The sequence below is a fragment of the Hippocampus comes genome, unplaced genomic scaffold (genome assembly GCF_001891065.2).
Source record: "Hippocampus comes isolate QL1 unplaced genomic scaffold, H_comes_QL1_v1.1 scaffold526, whole genome shotgun sequence".
Taxonomy (NCBI): domain Eukaryota; kingdom Metazoa; phylum Chordata; class Actinopteri; order Syngnathiformes; family Syngnathidae; genus Hippocampus; species Hippocampus comes.
Window position 1 is genome coordinate 649,009 of NW_017806233.1, and position 24,057 is coordinate 673,065.

Genomic DNA, 24,057 nt, shown 5'->3' on the forward strand with positions numbered 1-24,057 from the left:
GGTGACCAGTCCGGGGTGTACCCTTCTTTTCAACCCAAAGTCAATTGAGAGAGGCTCCCACTCACCCAAATGAAGAGAAGCGCTCGACAACACAAACCGGTTGGTGTTTTATCATCACTCGATGGCAGACGTTTGAAAGCCTCCCTTCGTGACATTTTCAGATGTCCGTCAAACCAGGTGGGCGGCGACTTGCGGGCCCCCGCTCCCCGACGGGCTCCCTGCCAGCCCCAAAGTTCGAGAGTCGAATAAGAAGCCCTGTTGTCCGGTGGCGAGCAACCCCAGGCTGTCCGTTAGTGTCCCACTCGGGGACGAGCCCAGCAGGGTGCTCGGTTGGTTGGCGGCGGCGGCGCCGGTGCTCGTTTTGTCCGGGCTGGCGGCCAGGCGGGGCGACGGCGGGAAGGTGTAGCCATATAAGCCGTACGGAGACGTGTGCAGGCGGAGCCCGGCGTAGCCTTGCGGGGCGGGGCCGGACAGGTAGCTCAGTTGCGACGTCGAGAGCGGGAGGGTGCAGAAGGCATCGCCCTCGTAGGGCGGCGGGCCCCGGGGCGGGGGGAACGGCTCCGGAGGGGTGGCGTAGCGGTGGAGCGGAAGGGCCGGGCGGCTGCAGGTGAAGTCGCTCGGGCTGAGAGGGCACACCTGGAAGGGTGACGAGCACGGCGAGGATGAGAGCAAGTGGGGCGGCGCGCCGACACCTCCGTGGGCTCCCTGGACTCCTGCACAAAAAAAAAAAATACCACAAGTCTTTTATTTGCTGTGGAATACACAGTAAATGAAGAAGACAAATCCACCCGTTTCAGGCCGTCGAGGGGGCAGTCGTTTTGCTGTTGACTGAAAATGACAACATGGCCCCAGGTGAGGTCGCGACCATCACAGCTCAACTGTCATTGATGGAATCCGCTAAATGAGACATTACAGCAAACGCGATCGTGTTCTCTGTGTCTCATGTAAGGCGTACTTGTAACTTGAAAAACTCGCAAGTTGGGGCAGTCAAGGTCTCAGCCCCCCCCCCCCTCCCCCCCAAAAAAACCAAAGATCACATACCTTGTTTGGCCATACCGGGTATGTCCTCAAAGGTAAGCGTTCGCAAAGATGGCCGCCAGAAGGCGTACGACTCCACCAGGGCTTCGAGGCCCATCCTGCAAGCAACGATCATATTAGCCACGCCACCTTGTAAAGCCACCACCTGGCCGCCATCTTGGTCCGTGTCTCTGTCTGTGCAGGTAATGAGGAGCATAAACGCCACGTCGCCATTGGCCGCTGCCAGCCGGGCGCTCGGCGGTAATTGCTTTCACGCGGCTTTTATGGGCCAATCAGGAGCAAGGAGGCAGGAAGCCGCAGCGTGGATTTATGAGGTGGGATAACCCACCCTCGCCTCGCCCCAGCCGTCCTCCTCCAAGGTAGGTTGGTGTGGCGGGCGAATGCCACTGCTCTGTTCGACCTCGTTAGCGTGAGGATGAAAGTCAGGCCCCCACCCCCCTGAAACACGCAAACACCCGTGGGGTTGAAGCCGCGGTGATAATTTGGACAAGCTGCCCCGTGAAAAGCCTGTACTGTATGTTCACATTTCGCCGGTTGACTTAATTTGAACGCGCGGCCAAAAGTTGCTTTTGTTGGGTTGCGACCTTCACTGCATTTCACAGAATCGTGTAAAAAGCATCGGAAGGTTGCATTATTTCTACTGCTATGCTTACAATTTATCTTCTTTATGCAGTGAAAACAGAATTTAGAAATACGTATACTTTGCATTTGATAAAATAGAACATTTGGCCAACAGAATGCACACGGGAAAATTTGTTGTTCCAGGTGCAGGATCTTTTTTTTTTCTTTTTTTTTTTCCCCTCACTACTCGAATTTTTTTTTTTTAGGAAATTTTGCTACATTAAGGCCAAAACTCAAAAATTGTGGTTATGCATCTCCGGGTACTTTTTCCATATATGTATAATTGTATGTGTGTACATATGTTGGAATGTGTGTGTAAAAATATAATCTACACATTTCTCCAGTGTACTGCATGTAGAACATGTTTGATCGTAAATTGTCACTTTAGTGCTGCTGTTTTGTACAGATTGGACTTATTTTGCTGTTTATGTTTCAAAGGCCGTGAATCGATCTTCCCCCGTCCCCCACGACAAAGTGACAAAATGACGAATGCTCCAGGATTAAATCTCCCGACCGCTGCGGTAAGACTTGATTAGTTCAACCCTGGATGGATTTTCACATTCATAGAGGCCCGTCGCACCCTTCCCGTGAGAGAAGGATAAATAAATGCAGGCCGTGCTTTTTCCCCCTTCCCGTAATATCAGACTGGAATAGCCGTGACAAAAAAAAAAAAAAAAAAAAACCCACACACACACACACAGGCCAGCAAAAATATCAAACATGACCCAGTTGCGGTGTGTAATGTGGAGGTCCCGACTCACCGATTCCTTCCAGAGTCTCTGAAGCCTTTGGCAAAAGGGTTTCTGTCAATTTTCAGCCTGGTGATCTGGAAAACACAGGGAAAAAAAAAATCCCCCAAAATCTTATGACAACACATTCGGCATGCCAGCAGAAATAGTCTTCTGTTTGTCTAAACTTCGGTTGGACGTGCCAACATGTCGCTTTTTGTCTCTTGGCATTTAGGAAACTGAAGCAGTGTGTTTTGCCGCGGCGCACATGTGATCCCCCCCAGTCAAAAAAGAATTTGGTCGAACTTGTGAGCTGCATCCCAAGTCAGATGTTCAGTCTTAAGCTCGCTTTAGATGATGTAGACCATTCCAAGATTTTTTTGTTTTTTATTTTTGACAGGCAAATTATTTGTCAGTTGGCAGGATTATGCAAACAAAAGCATACATCTATGGAGCAACTTTTTTTTCGTGGCCAGATGATTGCTTTTTCAATCAAAAAAAAAAAACTCCCGTAATTTGGAGATACACGCGATTAATTGAACAATCGGGTCTTTTCTTCATGTAACATTTTATAATCCAATTCCAAGCGCCTACGAAGTCATTGTTGCACTTGAAAATGAAAACAGAGAAGGGGACAAGAGGATAGAATTGTCACTGTCTAGTAGAAAAAAATGCATCTTCAAAATTACCTTATTTGGCAGATTGACAAAAAAAAAACTGACAGCGACAGGTACGGTATGTTGTAGTCACTTTTCATAAATACTACTATAGCTATAAATAGTGCGACTACGATTAAAAAAAAAAAGATCCAAAAAAAATACTTTTTTTTTCTCCCCCTGAGATAAATTGACAAAAAAATCAACGGGATTTTTGTTGGGCCGTGGCAGCGATCCGCAGTCCACTGCGTGACGTAGTTTTCGCGATTGTTTTCATACGGGTGGAGATGATGTCTTGAAGGTGAGCATTAAGGACAAACCTGCTGGTTCTGGTACGCCGTGACGGTGGTGAACACGGTCTCGGGGAAGGAGAAGGTTCTCGTGCCCTCGCCAACGGGTACGGCCTTCACCGGGGACAACTCCTCGCCGCACTCCTTCCGGATCACGTGCACCCGTGGTTGGTACTTGTGCATGGAGTGCAGGATTATCTGGAGAGCGAGCAGGGCAGTTGGGTCACAATTTGCTCACACTTTGTTTAAAAAAAAATAATAAAATAAAAAATTGTATGTCTTTTTTTAAAAAAATGTCTGGATTTGACTGTAAATTGTATCTTCATTTTAATTTTCGAAAAGTCTATTTTGTTTGCCAGGTCCTTCAACAAGCTTCATCTACTGGAGTATGTATGGACCTCCCCCAGGGCAAACCGAAGACGCTCGCAGGGTTTTTGTAAAATTAGGAAACACATATGACGGACTGGCAAATTCAGTAAAATATGGAAAATGAGTTACATGCTGTTATTATAGTCAAATTGTCCTAATTTAGGCCACAATTGGGGAAATCAGGGAGAATATTTTAGAACATTGCCCTTGATGGAGGTCTGAGCTCTGCAGGGTGCCAGTTCCGCTATTAGTTGTTGGGATTTTTTTTTTTAGGGACTTTGCGGTTTTAAAAATTCAAAGTTGTTTGTCATTTTCTCATATTCAACTTTTCAAAACTGGGTAATAGTATATATGTAGTGGCACTATAGTCATATAATAATAAAGGTTAAGCGGTACAAAGATTGGCCAGACAGACGGTAATACATTTTTAAAAATATATGATGATAATAATAGCTGAATTACATGTCCCTGGTCGTCCAGCTCGTTATTGGTGAGCTTGAGCTTGTCGAAGCTGACCACCTGCCGCATCCACGTCTCCCCGGAGGCGGGCGAGTCCGGGTGGATGTAGACCCGGGGCGGCACTGGCGAGTCGGCGTTGCCCGCCACCATCCACTTGGAGCTGTGGTACACGTACCTGTGACCACACGACGCCACCCCAAAAAAAAAAAAAAAAAACACATCTGAACCCATTCGTGTTGCACTTTATCTCAAACGAGAATACATCTACATTCATCTTCGGCCATTTATGCACATATCGGAATACGTTTCCCAACCAGACTGTTGAATCTTTACGATATCCGTTAATGCGCACAAAAGGAAGCATCGTTGTGCGCCCCCCCCTCCCCCCTCCGCCCCCGCCACGATCACGGCACATTTGCTGCTTTGACCTTCCCGCAGACCGAGGTTAAAAGTCCAAAAGGAACAACTAAACAACACCGCCCAACGCCGTTTGTGCGCTAAGCAAAGAATTACGACGGCACCGGGTCATCATTCTCGTTTCGATCGTACCTGTATCGCTTGTTGTCCACGGGGATGATATCCATCGCGATGTAATATTGCTGATGTGGGTCCAAACCGGACATTTTGACGCGCATGGCCGGGAACATCCGCCTAAAAACAAAAACCCATCGTAATTTAAAAAAAATGACGTAGAGGGGGAGAAATGAGTGTAGTTAGAGTCAAGCTTTCAATTCTTGCGGCAAAAAAGCGATGCTGCGCTTACCCTGTTTCGCATACATTTTTCATTTAATTACAAAAATCAACGTGTTTGTCTTTGATTATATTTGAATGTTTCTCATTAAGGCGTGAACGTTTTGCTATAGTTTACACCAAGCATGACGTATGATTCCGTTTTTAACCAAAACCTGCAAATCTCTTTAATTGGGCTTTTCAGGAAATTCAATTTGCGTGAAGACAAAAGGGCAAATGTGGCTTGAAAATGTTTCTGTGTACCTTCCAGCTTTGGTGATGATCATCTCCGTGCCGATCTCGTGGAAGCGTTTCCACAGGTCCGAGCCCTGCAGGTCCACGCGTGGGTCTTCGCTCCCGCTGCTGCTAACAGCTGCGGGCTGCGGACTCTCCAGGAGCGCGTCTTCGCTCTCTGTTTTACGCGCACAAACACACACACACACACACACACACACACACACACACACACACACACACAATTCTTTGTTTTTGCAAGCACCACATAATTCTATGCATATTTATTTTCTTTGTAATAAGGAATTTGCTCCACTATAGTTTTTTTTATTACAATAGCGTGCTCAATGTGACTAATTACTCATCCTTATTGATAAAAAGCACATTAAATCGTTTAAGTAGCTATTATAGGCAATATTTGGTCACATAGGAATATTTTTACAACAATACAATTTGGAGGGGGTAAATGTAACCATTTGACGGATCATTCCGATCAAGAAAAACTTTTGAATGATTTGCACGCGGGCCCATATTGCATTGGAAATGACACTGTCGACTCGAGTTTTAGTTTCCACTTTTCCAGTGCGTCCTGGTGCTTTTGGGTCCGTTTCTACTGCTGCTAATTGGCGTGTTTACGACTGCAGCCAAAAGCTCATAAAATAAAGCATCGACTCACAGTCATAATTGTGACACACTTTGCACGCCGGCCACAAGCTCACATGTCTTGTTTGCAGGAGTGGCTCCTAGCATGCAAATAGTCAAGTTTAATAATTGTGTCAATATTGTATCGAATGACACAATGCGCTGGGAAAAAAAACTAGCTAACGTAGTCAAATGTGTGTTTAATGTAAAATAGTTGCAGCCGATAGTCTTGTTGGATGTTGTAGACGTGTGACACTTTTATTCCATCCGTGTTATACAGTTGACTTTTTGTTACTTGGCAGCTCTCTTTGTCTGCGGTGCTTTTACTCACGGGATCCGTCGCTGGCGTATTCCGCTTCGCTCCCGTAGGCTCTGGCCGCCGGCTGAAGCTCCGGACTGGCGTTCGCCTTCGGAACGTCGTAGCCGGGCGACGTCGCCCCTTCCCCCGCCGTCCTGCGCCTCTTCTCGGCCCCGATGAGCGACTCCACGGAGAAGGCGTGCGCCTTGACGCTCAGCGCGCACGGCGAGCGCCGCTTCTCGGCCATGGTTCCGGATCCCAAGTCCCGGGAAGCGACGGCGGTCGTCGTTGGCTGGTAGTCTCGACTACGAAGACGACGACGAAGAAGAAGAAGAGTCCCAGAAAAGGTGAGGAAGTGTTCTGAGGTGCAAGTTTCTCCGCGTCTGACGTCTGGGTTATCCACCGCTTTCTTTGGAGCGAGGTGTCAACATTCGGGGAGAAACAAGGCGGGGCAATGGGGCAGCTGTCAGTCACAACTCGCCTCGACCAATCAGGAATCGACCCTGCGTCCGCTCAGGAAGTGGTTTCCCTCCCGGGCCACCCCCACCGGTGCTGCCCTTGTTGATCAACGAGCGCAGCAGCACCACATCAAACCCTACAGTTCGAATTTATTGCATTACTTTCTCGGCGTTTTAACACAAAAGTGATACGTTAGGTAAATCAATAAATCCGAAAAGTGTGCGCATACAGCTGAACGCAATTTTAAGATATTTAGGGCGACAGATACGACTCATCCCTGGGGGAAATTCCTCACTCATGCATAACCTAGGGCAAAAAAAAAGGTGCCAACAAATACAAACGGCATAAATCAGGAATTAAAATACATGGAAATATAATCTAAACAAGAAATAAAGATATTGCACGTTAGTATGTGGTAATGTATTCTAGTAATAATTGTACATTTTGTGCAACGCAGAGCTATATGGATGCGATGTATTACAATGCGCCCAAAATGCAAAGTGTAAAAATAAACTGCATAGGCCGCGGTGCAATTATCATCACGGTCAATGTTGACCATTTAATAAAAAGTAGACTCAAAGAGGACATTCGGCAACATCTATAAAATATAATCATCCCTTGAGTTAATGTTGCGTGTCCTTGGTTCGTTAAAAGGCGTGATGTAATTCCAAGTGATTTTTTTTTCGCATGCAAAATATAACGGAAGCATTAAACATACTGTGTATTTTTCTCACGAAACACATCAATGGGATTTTATTTATTTAGATTATCGAACGTAGTGATGAAGTAAAACCGAACATGACTGTTTTATTAATTTGGACTTTCATTGAATGTTCAGAAAACGAAAATGGATATTGACAAAAACTGTCCTTTAAGCATTGATTGAAACCCCTTTGGAATGAAAAGAGTCACTGAATCATTTATCGACATTTTCTGTTTCAGTAATGGTGAGAAGGCCCCCCGAAGGGACGCTTGGACCTCCACGACCAGCGAGCAAGTAAGGAGGTGAGAATGACTTTGAAATTATTTCGGACTTACATATAATATTTGACTGTGTGCATGCGTCAAAACTATGATGTCGGGAAAAGTAGATGAGATGTTTTAAAATGTTGCTTTTACATTAAAATAATTGCTGATTTTTATGATGTATATATATATTTGCAAAAAAACAAATTTAATATTTTGTTGAATGGCTTTGCACGTTTTGCATTGTGCATGCTGTACCTGGAAGTATTTTTAGTTTTTAAAAATGCCATTCCATTTTCTAACTAAGGATAATTCTATTTTAGGATACGTACTTAAAGTAGAAAGGTTTCAGTCGTCCCTTTTCTGGCCCTTTCCTGTAGTCTTAATTAAAAAAAAAAACTGTCCATACAGTGTTAACGCTGTACTACTAAATCTACTTGTATATTTTCAAATTATGTAGTTGTCTTTCAAGATGAACAGGAAAGTGTTCCTGACTCTAACAAAATACAGATAACCTTAATGTTGCTGTTTTTTACTGGCAATCATTGTTGTTCCATTATCATTATTGTAATATTACTGTCTGTAACCAATTCATATCTGGCCATCATAAAATGGAGCAGTACGTTTAAAATTAAGACTGGGTTTATATTCTACACAAATAATAACAACACGGTTAAACATCGTTTAGTATTTTTTTCCGTTCGCCCGACTGTTTTGTATTGTGATTAAATGCAGACCAAAAGGAGCAGGTTGCTGTTTTGTTTTTTAAACAAATCAGCCTGAGAGGCAGTTTATGACTTCCGCGTTGGCCCCGCTGCGCGTGCGCGTTCAGCCAATCAGAGTCGAGCAGACGTTGTTGGGGGAGGGAATAAAAAAATGCCTCCAGTACGTGTGACAGCTTCGTTGAATGGGCCTTGGCGGCCGGTGCCAGCCTGCAGGCCCCCTTTTCATCATTTTTATATTCAGACCTAAAAAAAAAACAAAACGTTACGACACTACATTAAAATATCTTTAAATCAAATTAATGGAGGAAATGCAATACTCAAGTATTGTGCTAAAATTTTCATTTGCTATAAATGTTTTCTCGTTTCTAGAAATATATTCCGCATAATGTCATGACACATTTGGATAATAATGACATTTATTGCCTTTTTTAGCTACTTCGAAAGCCTTCTCAGCTTGCTGCAGTGTAGCACCGATCAGTAATAACTAATCTACTAATGTATCAAGAGTAGCAGAACTCCCAAAACACAAACAATTGAACTACTGAGCACAAATCAGTAACAACATAACTAGACATATGATGTCCGTAATAATTGAACTAAAACACGTGCCAGTAACTGACATCCTAAAACACATCACTGATCATTAACTTTTTGAAGCACATGTTAGCGATAAACTGTCAAAAGCACTCATTGATAATAATTCAACTACAATATAAATTTAAACTACTCAAGCCATTTTCAGTGATAGCTGTACACGCTAAACACTCAAGCGCTGCTCAGTCGTTAACAGAAGGCTCAAGCACAAATCAGGAATTAATGAAGTACTAAAAGCCATCAATAATAACTAGAAAAGCAGATATCAATAACATTTGAGAGACTGAGGGAGCGCATCACGAGAGTTGCAGCTATTTGCTTTGTACAATTGTTATTTTTAGATTGTACTGAGCGTTAGGCTCATTACCTGTGTGTGTGTGTGTGTGTGTGTGTGTGTGTGTGTGTGTGTGTGTGTGTGCGTGCGTGCGTGCGTGCGTGCGTGTTAATGGAAGGACAAACTATCAGTCTTCGCATGCAATGAATTTAGTCCTTTGATGAAGCACAGTTTGAATGCCTGCACCTTTAGCAGCTCATTACGTGGCCGCATTCTGGAAACTATGAAGATGATTACTCTCGAGCACGCGCACTATCACACACACACACACACACACACACACACACACACACACACACACACACTTAGGCAGTGAAAATTGCGGTCATGAAACCTCTGCTGGTTACTAAATTGGGACATTGGTTTTGGGTTTTTTTTCTGACTTAATAGAGGTGAGGTTGGAAGTTTTCACCTTCATAAAAACAACACCTGCTTTGCTTGTACTTTAAACGGGGCGATGATGTCATCGTGGGATGATAACCGGTTCTTATTTGTGCTGGTCATTTCATTTCAGGGCACTGAATGGATTGGCAAGTGCCCTACAAGGCCTCTCGTCTGAGCGGGCTTCATCAGCTCATGCAATTGCCCAAACCTGAAGCTGCTTGGGAGAGAGGCCAAACATCGTCCAGGACAAGCAAAACAGTTCAGTTGCCATCCAGCCGATGCCCTGAAATGGCGAGTAACTTGAAATGCCTTGTCATACTTTTTTTTTTTTTTTTTTTTTTTGGAAATGCCAACTTGTTGTCTTTGTCCAAAGCCGCTCTTTTGAAGAAGGCGGGGTGCCCGTTGCGCCGTTGACGTTCATGATGATGTGAAAATCACAATCTTAAAATGCAAACATCTGCAGCTCGTAACTGGGAGTGGCGGGCGCACATGCGTCTTAAAAAGCACACGCTTATTTTCATCTCATTTCTGTCGCCGGCGCAACTGGAAGCATTTAAACATGTTTTTTTTTTTTTTTTAATCAAAGACCAAAGTCATTAAAAAAAAAAAAATCCGAAATGGCCGCTAATCCCGCCTTTCTTCCCCGTCCAACTAGCATTTAGTGCACATTGAAGGAATGTCGTTTTATTGGCGTGTTTAGGGCGGAAAAAAACGGGCACAAATATGTCCTGGTTTTTATAACCGCTTTGCAAAAAGAGGAAAGAAAGTGTTCCAGTGTTTCCCTATTTTTACCTTTCTCTAATTGGTGGTAATGACTCCATTTAAACGCCAAACAGCAACATGAAAAGCTCGCGTGGGCAGGTTACACGTGTTCCCTTGACAAGCCCATCTAATTTTGACTGTACTTTATATTATTTGACAATATGATGTGAACACAATATGTTTTGACATCATTTTCCGAATAAAATTCACTCCAACTCACATTCGTCATGTACTTTGGCGATATTTTGTCATTTTGCGTTATTTGATCAAACATATTTTCCATATCTTGCTATGCAACGCCATGCTCGTAACATAACTCCGTAATTCATCTTTTGTTTATTGAGAGACATTTTTGAAATATCCCCATCGGAGAGTCATTTCCTGCCAAAAATCAACCGCCACAATGAGGCACTCTAAAACAGCCACGCCCGCTCCTACCGCTGTTCACTTGCTGGCTGTCTAGCCACTTTTTTTTTTGCTTTCTTGCTCCTTTTCTTGACTTTTTTTTCTTAGTAATGGCTTATTCCCATTGGTCGTCATTGCCGTTGTTGCACCCTGAATTTTGAGATTTTCTCACATTTTTGCATTTACTGGCCATAGTCGAATTTTGTTCGTCAGACTTTTTTTTTTTCTTCAAATCTCTTGTCAGACTAAGTTTACAAAAAATACATTTCCTTTGGAAAAATTAAAAATTAAAAAAATTTTCCCCTGCCCCCCCAAAAAAATTCTCAAAATATAACACTTTTCCTTTAGGAAAAAACTTTTTCTCTGAATAAATTAGAGATTTTTTTTGGTCAAAAATTGCCATACATTTTCATACATTCAGATTTTTTTTTCTCCTAACAGTTGACTGAAAGTGAGTGTATGTGTGGTTCTATAATTGTGTGAATGATTGAATACCGAAAAAAAAAAAGCCTAAATTTGAGGTGGAAGACAAGCAAATGACCCTTTTCTGTGCCTGCTCTGCTTTCGTTCAAAGCTCCCCAAACGATTTTTTTCCCCTGGTGGTTTTGTCCTCACTGATACGGCCTCGGGCGAGAAATGTGTTTTTCATCCAGCGTCTCTTCCTCCCTCTTCCCGGGATAACGGGGGTCACAGCATGGAGACCCCCGATGACTCCACACCTGGAACAACAACGCCCGGAATATCCGCTCGGCTTGCACGTGTTTAGCGTGTGTGCGTGCATGTGTGCGCACTAATCCTTCTTCAACACCTCTTCAGGCCTTAAACGAGCCCAGGGGTGCAACGGGTATGAAACACTTGAGGCATTTTTTAGCGTGTGTGTGTGTGTGTGTGTGTGTGTGTGTGTGAGCAGGCGACGCGGCGCTGAGATGTGATTAATAAAAGATGAGTGCACGGGAAGTCGGAGTGTTTGGATTCAATCTTTACGAGATGAAAGACGTCTAAGGGGGGGCGAGTGGGGAGTGGGGGGGTCAGGCCGGGACCACACTGTGAACGGGCCTTCGGGGGTATGAGTGCAACAAGTGATGACAATGAGAAAATATTCCCATCCGCCATCTTTTGATGCCTGCGGCGTGCCCCGTCTTCCCGAAAAGCAGCGCTTAAAAATGAACTCGAAAAGATGCTGACTTGCAGAAGGATCTGCTTCATGATCGTTTCAGATTTTTCATTTCATCTGGAGGTGCACCGCCCCTCCCCCCGCCTCCCCCTGAGAAACATCATTTCCACGAGATGACCGCTAGTTTTATGGCAATCTGCTTCTCCTTTGACAATCACACCATGTTTTTGCGGTTCAGTCGAAAAGCATACGGACCAACATATTTTATGTGGAGCCTCAAAACCCGATACGGCGTTTCAGTTTTTCCACCGCGGCATGTCAGTAGATTTGCGCTGTGTGGAGGAAAGATTGCTAACTGTAAAAAAAGAAAAAAAAGAAAAATTGATGGACCATTTTTGTTGTGTTGCCATGCCTGGTGTGGTTTTTTTGTTTAAATTTTGACTTTTTTTTTTCTCAGTAAATTGCAACTTTTTTTGTCAGATTTTCTTCATTTTTCATCCCCAAAATATTTTTGTCATAAAATGACAAGACATTTGTCTCGCAGCAACTCTCACAAGACCTTTGGGGGCGAAGCTATTCTTTTTCATGCGTTGCCATTTTGTAAAATTCTCTTTTAAAATGGCGACTTTTTCCTTCTCAATTTCCTTTTTTATTTTTTTTATTGTATTCTTTTTTTAACCAAAATGAGATTTTTTAACTTTTTTTTTTTGTTTGTTTGTTTCTCTCACCCTTGCTGCAAGCCAAACGGCACCGCAGCAGCGTCACGCGTATGTCTTGCGGGCCGCGGGCTACCTGGCAGCCTGCCCCTCGTCCAGATGCCTTGTAATGTTTTTTACAGCCTGCGCATTCATCCATCCTCGACTATTTCATCTTGAAATAAACTTTCGACGATGCTGAGCGCTTCTCGCACAAGACTCTTGTAAATGATATCAAAGATGTGGAATTTACAAGGAGTGCGCTTATGAGTGCAATTTTTTTCTATATCCCCTGATTTCATTCGCCTCTTGTATGGCTCTTCGAAAATCTGTAACTTGTTAGTCGTGGAGACAAAAGTATTGGGACGCCGCTTTTTCACAAAGCAATCAATCCGCCGGCTCATCGAAGTGCCTTCAGATATGTTTGGTGTGGCAGAAGAAGCCCGTGAAACACCTTGAAACACATCAAGGCAGGCACCTCGTCCAACTTGACTTTTCACTCCCTGGGAGGGGCGTCCCGATGCTTTTTTTTTTTTTTTAAGCCCAAGAAGCCTTTTGAAGATCTGGCTGAACAGCGCTCAAGCTTCCTGCGATTGTGACGTTCGCAAGTTGGCGTGGACATCACACGCCGTTTTTTTTTTTTTTCTTGACTTCCCATAAACGTTGCACATGCAACAATGAAAAAAAAAAAGCATCCGAGCTTGCACATGAAAGTCGAACAAAGTGTGAGGACGAGGCTGTCTCCACATGCTAATTCCAGCCCGTCTTCATCTGGCACCACAACTTCAAGTTGAATTTGGTCCGTGACCAAGCTAGTAACCTTGTAGGTTTACTAGTTTTATGTAACCTTTGTAGGATGATTAAAAAAAAAAGTGTACCATTGAATGGTATTTATTATTTTATCAATGTATTACTTTACCATTGTTGGTATTTTGCCTTTTCCCGAACTGACTTGGCTTCTGATTGCCTTTTGCGAGTCATGTGGCAGCTGCCTGTTGCTCGAGAATCTTCAAATGGGTTATTTCCAACTTTTGGGGCAAAAAAAAAAAAAAACTTCCATGTTGTGCTTTAATGAGAGGAGATCTCTGCAGGTAACTTCCTCTTCGCCCCCTCCTCCTTCCTCCATCTGGTTGAACTAAACAGCAGATTAGCACATTAGCGCAGCCAGCTGGCATCGGGAGAAAGGCCCGACGTTTCAACGCGACGCACCGGACCACTCGTTGCGCGCCCGCGTTAAATGTTGCCTTCAAATCCGGGACGGGCGTTCACGAACACGTGGTGAAATTTAGCACCGGATGTTTTCGCAAAAATAGGCAGATGAGTCGGGCTGAGCACCGAGATGCGGTTAGCCTTGGTGAGCTGTGAGAGTGGAGTGATGTGTCGCTCTGAGAAGTATCAAATGGTAGTTTGGAGTTTTGGAAGACATTTGCCTTTTCCCTAAAATGGCTTTCTTCTAGCTTGCTATTGGCTAGAACGGCCTTTGGACTTGATGGCGGCACCCATTGCAGTGACATGTTGGTGGCAGCCTGCAAATGCCTTTCATTTCCAACTTTTTTTTTTTTTTTTAATTAGCTGTGTACAACTACCGTTGGCATGGCTTGTGTTGTGCTTGGAGACGTACACACACACACACACACACACACACACAAGCCGGTCTTTGTGAAGCACACAAGCACAGTTGTGCGCCGTTTTAACGGTCAGATTTTTGCCAGCCAACTAGGTGTGCTATTAACAACATAACACGTGCTTAATGAGCACACACACACACACACACACACACACACACACACACACACACACACACTCTCTTGCATCCGTACTAACAAGGGAGGGTACACTTGACAGCGTGCCATTCACACAGAAACACGTTTTTAATACACAATTCACAACAAAGCTGTCGCGGGGAGAGAGGTGTGCCGGGAGCTTCTGTCAATAATCCCCTCGAATTCCGTTTGTGTTTGTCTGTACATGTGTGTGTGAGAGAGAGCATGTATACATGTATGTGTACACAGCCCTTGTAAATTGACTTTTTTTTTTTTTTCCCCCCCGAGGTGTTCCAACAGTGCTGATGACCCAAGAGCGACTCCATGACGATGCATCCGGGTCCTTCGTTAGCAGGTACCACATTCAAAATTACCCCCCCCCCCTCAATAATATTCAACAACTATGAGGATAGTGACCCGTAAATCACATCTAACCGCTTGTTGGACACGTTGACCCGGCGAGCCCCAGCCATTATTGATCTTGTCAAAATGTGCAGAATTCTTGGCAATGAAAATGGCGGCACGTGTATTTTGCATGAAATGTCTTTTAAAATGAATCGCCTTCTCGCAGCAACTTCACCGCATGGAGTGTTTGTGCCGGTTGAATGGGCCTCCATGGGAGTCGCTCAACGTGGCTTTTATGGTGAACTGGGGCTTGCTTTCGGGGGCTAATTAAAAGTTACCAATTGGGAACAGATTCTGACACACGCACACGCGTTAACACACCCACACACAAAAACATACACACACATGGGGGCTAATGAGCGAGTGAAGAAAAAGCTTAAGGGACCATCTCATCAGTGAACAGGTTGTAACTCAGAACATATTCTGCCTCTGTTTCTGTGTGTTTGTGTGCGTGTGAGTGTGAGAGTGTGAGAGAGAGAGGCACACACACTGTTCCAGTATGTTTCCTCCCCATAAAAAGCAACACTTAGCACTTCATTGGCATTGAGCTTTTGTGACAACATGATGCAGCAGAAGCACACTCCCTCAGGTGGCAATATTTAGGGTACGGTTTTTAACAATGTTGGCCGACACGTGATCAGAAGCACTGAGCTATGCTTATGATCCAAATTCCAAAACTTTTGTTGTTGTTGTTTTCTTGGCTTGACTGCATGTGTATTTGGATGTTAAAACATTTCGTCCAATCAGATTTCAGCCTCTTTGTGTTGCTTGTTACATTCTTGCAAGAACTCAATTTTTTTTTCAAAACTATTTTAAACTGAACATTTTTTTACCAGTTTGTTCTCAATTAAAAAAAAAAAAAGACTCATTATATATTTAAACATCCACACTGAACAATTTTCCTAAACCGGACACTTGATTAGGTACACCTGTCTGCACATTCTAATGAAAATGTACCGTCAATGTTTTCTGGTGTCAACACACTGCAAGTTTGTGAAGGCAAAACCAGCATCGTTGCTAATGTGGACCTTGTGTGTGTCCGTGTGTGTGTGTGTGTGTGTGTGTGTGTGTGTGTGTGTGTGCGCGTGTGTATGTGCCCGCGCTGCTCCACTCCCGGAATTGAAATGTGAAAGAAACGTGTTGGAAGGTGATGACAAGAGTAAAGCGAACCAGTCATTTCCTGGCGGCTCGACCCACATGTGTTTTGCGCATGCACGCACACACACACACAATTGCACACCACATTCTGCTTTAATAAGCGTGTGTGTGTGTGTGTGTGTGTGTGTGTTGAACTGTGATACAACATTTTAGTAGGGAAACCCTGCTGAAGGTTGAAAAAAAGCACAGTGAGCCAAGCCTCCCGTCACCACTCGTCACACACGCCCATGCGCGGATGCACACAAACATACACGCGTTCAAGCATCCAGCATACTCGCACAAACCCACACTGCACATGCGCACTCACACGAATACCCACGAAAACATCCGCGCGCACAAAAACGAACACATCCTGAGATCCACTAACATCCGCGCGCACAAAAACGAACACATCCTGAGACAACACACACACGCATGCAGGCACACGTGCACTTTTTCACACACGCTCAGATGCATACGCGAATTGACCGGCTGCCAGGTCAGCAAAAAAATAAATAAATAAATAAAAAGATGATGACAATGTTCATGTACAGTGACTTTATCATCACGTTTTAAGTCTAAATCATAACTTGTAAAGCAAATAGCTTGTGAGTTGCACTGTGACCACTAGAGGGCGGCAGTGACGGCGCATCTGATTCGACTCAGCAGCTAACAATGAATGCACCAATGATGACAATATTATGATAATAGAAATAACTGCCTGACTGACTCAAGCATCATGAAATTAAAATTTATCTATTTTATCTCCTGCACAAGGCTGCTTTATTATGCGAAACCATAAGACTATAATGTGCACACACGGAACAAACCACACAAAAAAAATCATAAAACTTGATAAATATTATTCTAGCTATCCAGCAGCAGGAATAATAGTAGTTGTATTTGTAGATAAAAATGTGCTTTCAGTTGGTGCAAATTTCATAGGTCTCAATAGTGTGTGTGTGTGTGTGTGTGTATGTGTGTGTGTGTGTGTGTGTCTCTGTCCCTGTGTGTGTATCATGTTACAATGCATATTGGAGCATCGAGTGAGTGATTACGAAACGCTGCAATCTGAGCCACACACACACACACACACACACATACACACACACACACACACACACACACACACACGTGCTGATGGAGTTCAAAGCGTGAAACCTCACCTCTGTTTTCCACTGATCACGATTGTACCCTCTAGCCTTTTAAACGGCTGCTTGACATACAACATTGACATTGAACTTACACGTTCTATACTAAATAATATATACTAGAATACACCCTGTTCTCACAGCAACGAGGCACTCTAAAGCAGCCATGACACCTTGGTGCGCCTCTGTCCACACACCGCCGTCAAAAAAAAAAAAAAAAAAAAAAGTTTGAACAAAAATTCCCCCTCCTTGCACTTCCACCTTTCTTACCGAGAGTGACGTGCACATACTCGTGGCTGACAATGAGGCGCTCGAGGGCGGCCACACCAGCAGACCATCTGAAGCGTAGATGTATATTTGGGCCATATTTAGTGGGAAGCAATAATTAATTTGCTCATACTGCACCGTTTTAGCCCCCCACCCCCCCTCGGCCAAGAAAAAAAAAATCAAAACACAAATCTGAATTCATTTTAAAATTGTAAATATAGATAAGTGGTTCTGCGAGTGACCCTGACAGCTCACCGCAGGTAAGAGCAGGTGGAAGTAAGAGCGTCTGAGTGGTTATTGTGTAACTCTTGGGAAGCGGTTCACAAGGGTATGGGTTGGGGGGGGGGGCATAATTAGGGTGTCGCATGTCACCAGGAGAAAAGAAGAGTTAATGATACACCAGCGGCTCAGCAGGAAGCAGCTCCGACGCTTTCTCGTGTCTCTCCTCAGCGACGAACCAGGGGGTGCCGCACCATGCGGTACGCTTCCCGATGCCGGACGCCGCAGTGAAGGGGAAGGTGGGCGGCGGGGGTTCATGCCCGGCCTTGTTGGCGGCCCCGTGCCAGGACCTTTTGAGGAGCTTCCCCCACACCAAGCGGGTTGGTTCTTACCTGGTGGGCAAGATGATCAACAAGGGCTCCTTTGCCAAGGTGATGGTGGGCCTGCACATCGCCACTGGAGAGAAGGTCCGATCCGCGCGCACTCTGCTCACTTTCACGAGGAACACTCTGCCGCTGTGTGTGGCATTTACTTACTTACCGACTTAACTACCGACTGACTGACTTACAGTGATATCATATTTGTATGTGAAGGTGGCCATTAAGGTGATTAACAAGAAGAAAGCGCACCAGGACCCTTACGTTCAAAAGAACATGAAGAGAGAGCCTCGCATCCACCAGATGATACGACACCCAAATGTCGTCCTCCTGCTGGAGGTAACCCAATGATGTGCAATATTTTAAACGGAATCCTGACGTCATGCGCGTGCGTGTGTGTGCGCGTAGACCCTGGAGACGGAGAACAGTTTCTACATGGTGCTGGAGTTGTGTGCTGGCGGCGACCTGATGGAGCGGATCTGCGACAGCAAGCGTCTACCGGAGAAGGAGGTGCGACGATACGCCCGACAGATCCTGTCGGCGGTGGCGCACCTCCACCAGCATGGCGTCGTGCACAGGTGAAAGTTAAAGTACTGATTCAACTCCTTTATGTACTTAAGGAAAGCTAAAACTACACTAGAAAGGTCAAAAAACCTGGTAAGTCAGTTAAAATTATATACCGTATTTTCCGTACTATAAGGTGCACCGAAAATTCTTCCATTTTCTTATAAACTCACAGTCTTCAATTTACAGCTTTTTTTTTTTTACCCCTGTGAGATGTCATTGGGGTTAAAAAAAAAGTTTATTTTGACAACAACAAAAAAAGTTTTCAAATGTAGTGTGTAAAAGTCGTCAGGAAAAAGAAATAGCTAAGAACCGTAACAACGTACTTATGCGCCCGCCATTACTTCCTGCCATTGATGAGCGCGCATGCACACATGCAGAGGAATTCGAATGCAGAAAAGTGTGGCTGCGGTGTGCAACTAGGTGTGACTTTTGCGTGCGCACACACACACACACACACACACACACACACACACACACACACACACACACACACACACACACAAAGTGCAGCAGTGCCCGTTTTTTACGAGGTTTGGCTCCTCCAAAGGTGGGAATGTGATTACCAGGCAATGACCTCATCACGCTGCGCCGGCGCCATGATTCACACATCATCACGACATCACTGACTTCCTCTCTAATGAAGTCCCTCAACGACGGTCAGACACACACACACACACACACGATTAAAATAGAAATAAAGGGAAAATTTGCACTGCAACCCACTTCCTGCTCCCCCACGTTCAGGAATTTTACCGTTTTTTTTTTTTTGTCCCCCTTCACGGCGCCTCTTTCCTCAGTTCTTTGTCTCCCTTTGTCCGGTTTTCTCGGCATCTGCTCTTGAGATGAATAAACTTGAAAGGAGCATGCATGATTCCCAGGGCGGATGTCGAGCGCAGATGTTCATTACGCCTGCGTGCTTCCAAGAGCCTCTTTGGGTGCGTCTCAGGACGTCAACATCCAAGTACCTTTGTTCACATCAGCTTGAATAGATAATTGGCATTTCGATTCATGCAAAAACTCACCGACCAGGCGAATATCATCAAAACGTGATGATGACTGCGATCCTTGTGTTGTCTTGTGTGCCAGAGATTTGAAAATTGAGAACTTCCTCCTCGATGAGCACAACAACATCAAGATCGTTGGTACGTCCCGCAAACGCCGAACGTGAAAGTGTCGGAATGAAACACGCGGCATGTCATGCCGGCGACTTGTTTTCGTTTCCGCTTGCAGATTTCGGCCTGAGCAACACGCTGCTGAGGTCGGAGTCGTTGCCTCCGGAACTGCTCAGCACCCAGTGCGGAAGCCCCGCCTACGCCGCCCCCGAGCTCCTCGCCCACAGGAAGTACGGACCCAAAGTGGACACGTGGTCCGTGTGAGTCACGCCGTTATCGCATTATTAAAAAAAAGTACAGGGCTCTAATGTACTGTCTGAAAATATAACAACAGAAAATGTAACAACAAGTTTAGTTATTGTACACACTGTTGTATCTGTGTATTGGTTGCGTGCCTTCAAGGGGAATTGGCTAGTAGTGTGTGACGTGTGTCCGTGTGCGTTAGAGGCGTGAGCGTGTTCGCCATGCTGACCGGCACACTGCCCTTCACCGTGGAGCCCTTCGACCTCCAAAATCTGCACCACAAAATGGTGGCCGGCGACATCGCACACGTGCCCGGTGACATCAGCAAAGGTCTGCAACAGCAAAATCCTCGACGCTGCTCACAAAAAGTCAAGAAATTTGGGCTTTTGTCATTGAAAAAATAAATAAATTTGAGCCTTGTAGTTAGTGATAGAATTCAGTGACAGAGACACCTTGACGTAACATTTCTATTTTACCACGCAAGTGCGTCGGACACAATTATTTTTGGGTGGCGGGGCTGCTCTCTACCAAGTGACATTTGAGTTATGCGCCTGAAAGGTGCGGTGACGTTCGTGCTGTCTCTGCTGGAACCCGACCCTGACAAAAGACCCAGCATCCGAGCCGCCATGGAGGGGGGCTGGATCAACGAAGGCTATGCCAAGAGGCCGCTGCACACACTGTCGCCCAACAACAGGTCCGTGCGCTATGCTGCGGCGAGTAGTCAGGGACAGCTAACAGCCCAGTGTCTTCATTTGGTTGTGCCTCTCGAGGCTGCATGGCTTCCAGTAGTCGTAATAGGAGATTTTGTTTTGTTTTGTGGGTTTTTTTTTTTTTTTTTGGTCCAATAAGATTTCAGCTTTTGTGTTCGACAGTCGACCTAACCTGCCCAGCGCCTTCAAGATCAGGCCAGAGCACTGAGATCTGATTGGTTCATGTTTAGTCTTTCTGGTTTCTGTAACCGCGACATCATTGTCGTATTGGGGTGAGGTTAAATTCCAGCCCTCACTTCAAGCCCAAGTACCAAATTTTACTCTCACACCGACACAAACACGAACACACAAACACATACTCATGCTAACGTCGGTATTTTTCCTTTTGTTTCCCTTGAGAGAAAATTCCCCCATTGAGAACATTGTTGAGGTTTGTAATCTGAGAGCATTGAGCAGGAGGGAATGAAGGCAAATAAAAATTGTTGTGGTCGTCAGCTTGAAGGCTTTTATGGAGCGCTGTGGAAATATCATCTTGGCTAGCCGAGCAATGTTCCGAACACGCCCCCTAGTGGCTGTAAGGAGCCATGGGCTCTTTTGGGACGAGAAATCATTGCTTGGATATTCTGCCGCAGTTTCCAATGAACTGTCCAATGTGAACTTCTCCAGCTAGCTCAGTCTCATGTTCTTATTTTGCATTTTTGCACAGTTTTGCTGGTTTCTATAATTGTGACTGAAGGCCCAGCTAGCAAATGCACAACCCGCCTCACTAAAGTAGCACGCAGTCACTTGTCTGTCTTTCCTCGGCCCACAGGCTGCGCGTTGAGGACCTGGACCCGTCAGTGCTGGCGTACATGACTGACACGCTGGGCTACTTGACCTCGGAGGTCACGCGCACGCTCGTCGACAACCGGCCCTCTGCCATCATGGCAGCCTACCACTTGCTGCTCGCCAAAATCAAAAGGAGCCGCCGATGTGTCAAGGTTAGATCGTCGCTGTCGGGTTGGTTGGTTGGCAACAATTGGTCAGTCGTTGAATCAATCACTACATTAGATAGTTTATGAGTTGGTTCGTTAGTTGATCAGAGTTACTGTATTTTCCGCACTACAAGGTGCACCGAAAAGTAACATTTTTTTAAAAGCTCACAGCGCGCCTTAAAATCCGGTGCGCCTTGTGTATGGTCATTACGGTAATATGTCGACCCCAAGATGGCTCCTTGCTGGAGACATGCTTACAATGTTATAACTTATTGTTGGTTCAGTGAAATGTGTCGCTGCTTTATTAAATAAGTTTTTGTTGCCTCGTTTGTGAATACAGTACACAACAAAGGAATAAATAACAAACACTTCTGAGACAGTCCAGTCTCCTACATTTTACTGACATCGGATCGTTCCGTTGGCGCTACGCTCAAGGAAATGCCAAAATAAATTCTGTTGGGGGGCTACAGAATTTATTTTGTGATTTCCTCACTTGATTTTCTGTTTTGATGCATTATTTTCAATTTTCGTACTTTCATTGAGGTAATCGTTAATTTACATTTTTTCAGAGGTGGTCATGAACGCCTCTCGAGTCGAACGGAAGGAGCATAGCTCCATCTAGTGGATGCATTGCAGATTGCGTTTTATAATCCAGTGCATCCAATATATGAAAAAAAAATTACAAAATAGGCCATTCATTGAAGGTGCGCCTCATAATCCAGTGTGCCTTTTAGTGTGGAAAATACGGTACATTGTCAGTTGGTTAGCCCGTAAATTTGTAACGCCGCCGCATCGCCTCGTGTCAGAGTGACGCCGTCAAGGAGAAAAAGACGGCGAGCAGACATCTCAAGGAAAGCAAACAAGTGGCAGAGCAGCGGTGCGGCAGGACCAGACCCCAGCATCCACCACGACCACAAGATCAGGGTCATGATGATGATGAGGAGGAGGGGGACAAGGGAGGGGTGTCTTCCTCCCGCCACATTTTCAAACCCTCACCGTCACCACAGGCCACTGAGGACGCCGCCATCTTGAATAACAGGGACACTCTGCTTCTTCCCGACGGTACATCAGCCGTCCAAATGACGAAGTTTATTTTTTTATGACAACTTTTACAACTGCTGATGATGAATTCTATGAATCTTCTTATAGTGTTGGGATCAAAACACCGAGTGGTATATCTTTCTCCTCCCAAAACCGCTGAATCGCACCTGTGTGACTCCGCCCCTTGCCATGCCGCCTCGCCCGCTGAACCAATTGAAGACTACGGCGACTCGGTGCCTGTCCAACTGGCGCGGCAGCACATCGGGACCGCGCAGTCGGACGGCGGCGGGAGTCCCATGGAGGCCGTCCTGAGGTTTGACACACCACAGAAGAGCGTCGCTTCTCCCAGAATGCACCTGGAAACCACGCAAAGAGCTCCGCCCAGCATACTGCCGCGCTTACCCAACCAGAGGTTGAAAGACGGACGAGGTGGGAAGGTTTTGTGGGTCCCGCCAAGCCTGCTTGTGCCCGCTGGACTGCAATTGAGTGGGTCCAAAACTCCGACTTGCCCCTTGCAAAAAAACACTTTGGCTCCGAAGGGCGGGAAGGCGACGGGAACCAAGAGGAATTCCGTAGCAAAGTTCCACTCAACTCCGCAGCGACGGATGACCGAACTCAATTTGCCGCTGCTCCCCGCCACGCTGCAACGCAAGACGGACAGGAAGCTGCGCAACATGGACTGCTGACACATCAAAAAGTGGCCTGCAGAGCCATAAGGAGAATTTAAAAACTGCATGAACAGAATCTAAAATATCAAGACATTAGATGATCAACAAGGGCTCCTTTGCCAAGGTGATGGTGGGGCCTGCACATTGCCACTGGAGAGAAGGTCCGAAATACTATACATGGTCGTTATTTGGAGGCTAAAAACGCCTTAGTATACATGGTTATTTTTTTCGGTTTATTTTTCAGCTAAAAACGCCTTACTATACATGGTCGTTTTTTCCCCGCCAAAAACGCCTTACTATACATGGTCGTTTTTTTTCGGCAAAAAACGGCTTACTATACATGGTCGTTTTTTCGGCTAAAAACGCCTTACTATACATGGTCGTTTTTTTCCCGCCAAAACCGCCTTACTATACATGGTCGTTTTTTTCGGCTAAAAACGCCACACTATACATGGTCGGTTTTTTTGACTAAAAACGGCTTACTCTACATGGTAGTTTCATTCGGCTAAAAATGCATTACTATACATGGTCGTTTTTTTTTCCCGCCAAAAACGCCTTACTATACATGGTCGTTTTTTTCCCACCAAAAACGCCTGACTATACATGGTGGTTTTTTTTCGGCTAAAAACGCCTTACTATACATGGTCGTTTTTTTCGGGCTAAAAACGCCTGACTGTACTATGTCGTTTTTGTCGGGCTAAAAACGCCTTACTATACTATGTCGTTTTTTTCGGGCTAAAAACGCCTGACTGTACTATGTCATTTTTTTCGGCTAAAAACGCCTTACTATACTATATCGTTTTTTTCGGCTAAAAACGCCTTACGATTCATGGTCGTTTTTTTCGGCTAAAAACGTCTTACGATACTGTGTCGTTTTTTTCGGCTAAAAACGCCTTACTATACTATGTAGTTTTTTTCGGG

The 24,057-nt window shown here is 45.1% G+C and overlaps 2 protein-coding genes and 1 long non-coding RNA gene across 5 annotated transcripts; 2 read left to right on the forward strand and 1 right to left on the reverse strand.

Moving 5' to 3' along the window:
• Nucleotides 1-94: 94 nt before the first annotated feature.
• Nucleotides 95-6,453, reverse strand: tbx18 (T-box transcription factor 18). Its single transcript, XM_019856463.1, has 8 exons — nucleotides 6,098-6,453; nucleotides 5,155-5,302; nucleotides 4,711-4,812; nucleotides 4,165-4,336; nucleotides 3,364-3,531; nucleotides 2,421-2,485; nucleotides 1,042-1,136; nucleotides 95-713 (listed from the first exon to the last, which is right to left on the reverse strand). Exons 1-8 carry the CDS (start codon nucleotides 6,309-6,311, stop codon nucleotides 169-171), a joined length of 1,509 nt encoding a protein of 502 aa, XP_019712022.1. The 5' UTR covers nucleotides 6,312-6,453; the 3' UTR covers nucleotides 95-168.
• LOC109507205 (uncharacterized) lies at nucleotides 6,285-9,827 on the forward strand. The gene is made up of 3 exons (XR_002166426.1): nucleotides 6,285-6,411; nucleotides 7,466-7,528; nucleotides 9,657-9,827. It is a non-coding gene; the product is annotated as an uncharacterized LOC109507205 (long non-coding RNA).
• Nucleotides 9,828-11,126: 1,299 nt separating this feature from the next.
• LOC109507199 (hormonally up-regulated neu tumor-associated kinase) lies at nucleotides 11,127-23,300 on the forward strand. Of its 3 annotated transcripts, none has more exons than XM_019856455.1 (12): nucleotides 11,130-11,537; nucleotides 14,554-14,620; nucleotides 17,676-17,911; nucleotides 18,038-18,160; nucleotides 18,230-18,399; nucleotides 19,475-19,530; nucleotides 19,619-19,760; nucleotides 19,946-20,073; nucleotides 20,302-20,437; nucleotides 21,265-21,433; nucleotides 22,234-22,489; nucleotides 22,628-23,300. In XM_019856455.1, exons 2-12 carry the CDS (start codon nucleotides 14,590-14,592, stop codon nucleotides 23,152-23,154), a joined length of 1,974 nt encoding a protein of 657 aa, XP_019712014.1. In that variant the 5' UTR covers nucleotides 11,130-11,537; nucleotides 14,554-14,589; the 3' UTR covers nucleotides 23,155-23,300. The 3 variants fall into 3 exon arrangements, with proteins under 3 accessions (XP_019712015.1, XP_019712014.1, XP_019712013.1); XM_019856454.1 differs by having other exon boundaries at nucleotides 11,131-11,537; nucleotides 22,577-23,300; XM_019856456.1 differs by lacking the exon at nucleotides 22,628-23,300 and having other exon boundaries at nucleotides 11,127-11,537; nucleotides 21,265-21,452; nucleotides 22,234-22,331.
• Nucleotides 23,301-24,057: the final 757 nt, after the last annotated feature.

What these genes read in the sequence shown, in the direction of transcription:
- LOC109507199 (XM_019856454.1), top strand. Translation starts at nt 14,590, where the DNA reads ATGACGATGCATCCGGGTCCTTCGTTAGCAG. An exon ending in AAAGTGGACACGTGGTCCGT is followed by an intron (nt 19,761 to 19,945) that starts GTGAGTCACGCC and finishes CGTGTGCGTTAG; the next exon opens with AGGCGTGAGCGTGTTCGCCA. An exon ending in GCCCGGTGACATCAGCAAAG is followed by an intron (nt 20,074 to 20,301) that starts GTCTGCAACAGC and finishes TGCGCCTGAAAG; the next exon opens with GTGCGGTGACGTTCGTGCTG.
- tbx18 (XM_019856463.1), bottom strand. Translation starts at nt 6,311, where the DNA reads ATGGCCGAGAAGCGGCGCTCGCCGTGCGCGCTGAGCGTCAAGGCGCAC. An exon ending in CGGCGTACCAGAACCAGCAG is followed by an intron (nt 2,486 to 3,363) that starts GTTTGTCCTTAA and finishes TGTGTTTTCCAG; the next exon opens with ATCACCAGGCTGAAAATTGA. An exon ending in ACCCGGTATGGCCAAACAAG is followed by an intron (nt 714 to 1,041) that starts GTATGTGATCTT and finishes TTTTTTGTGCAG; the next exon opens with GAGTCCAGGGAGCCCACGGA.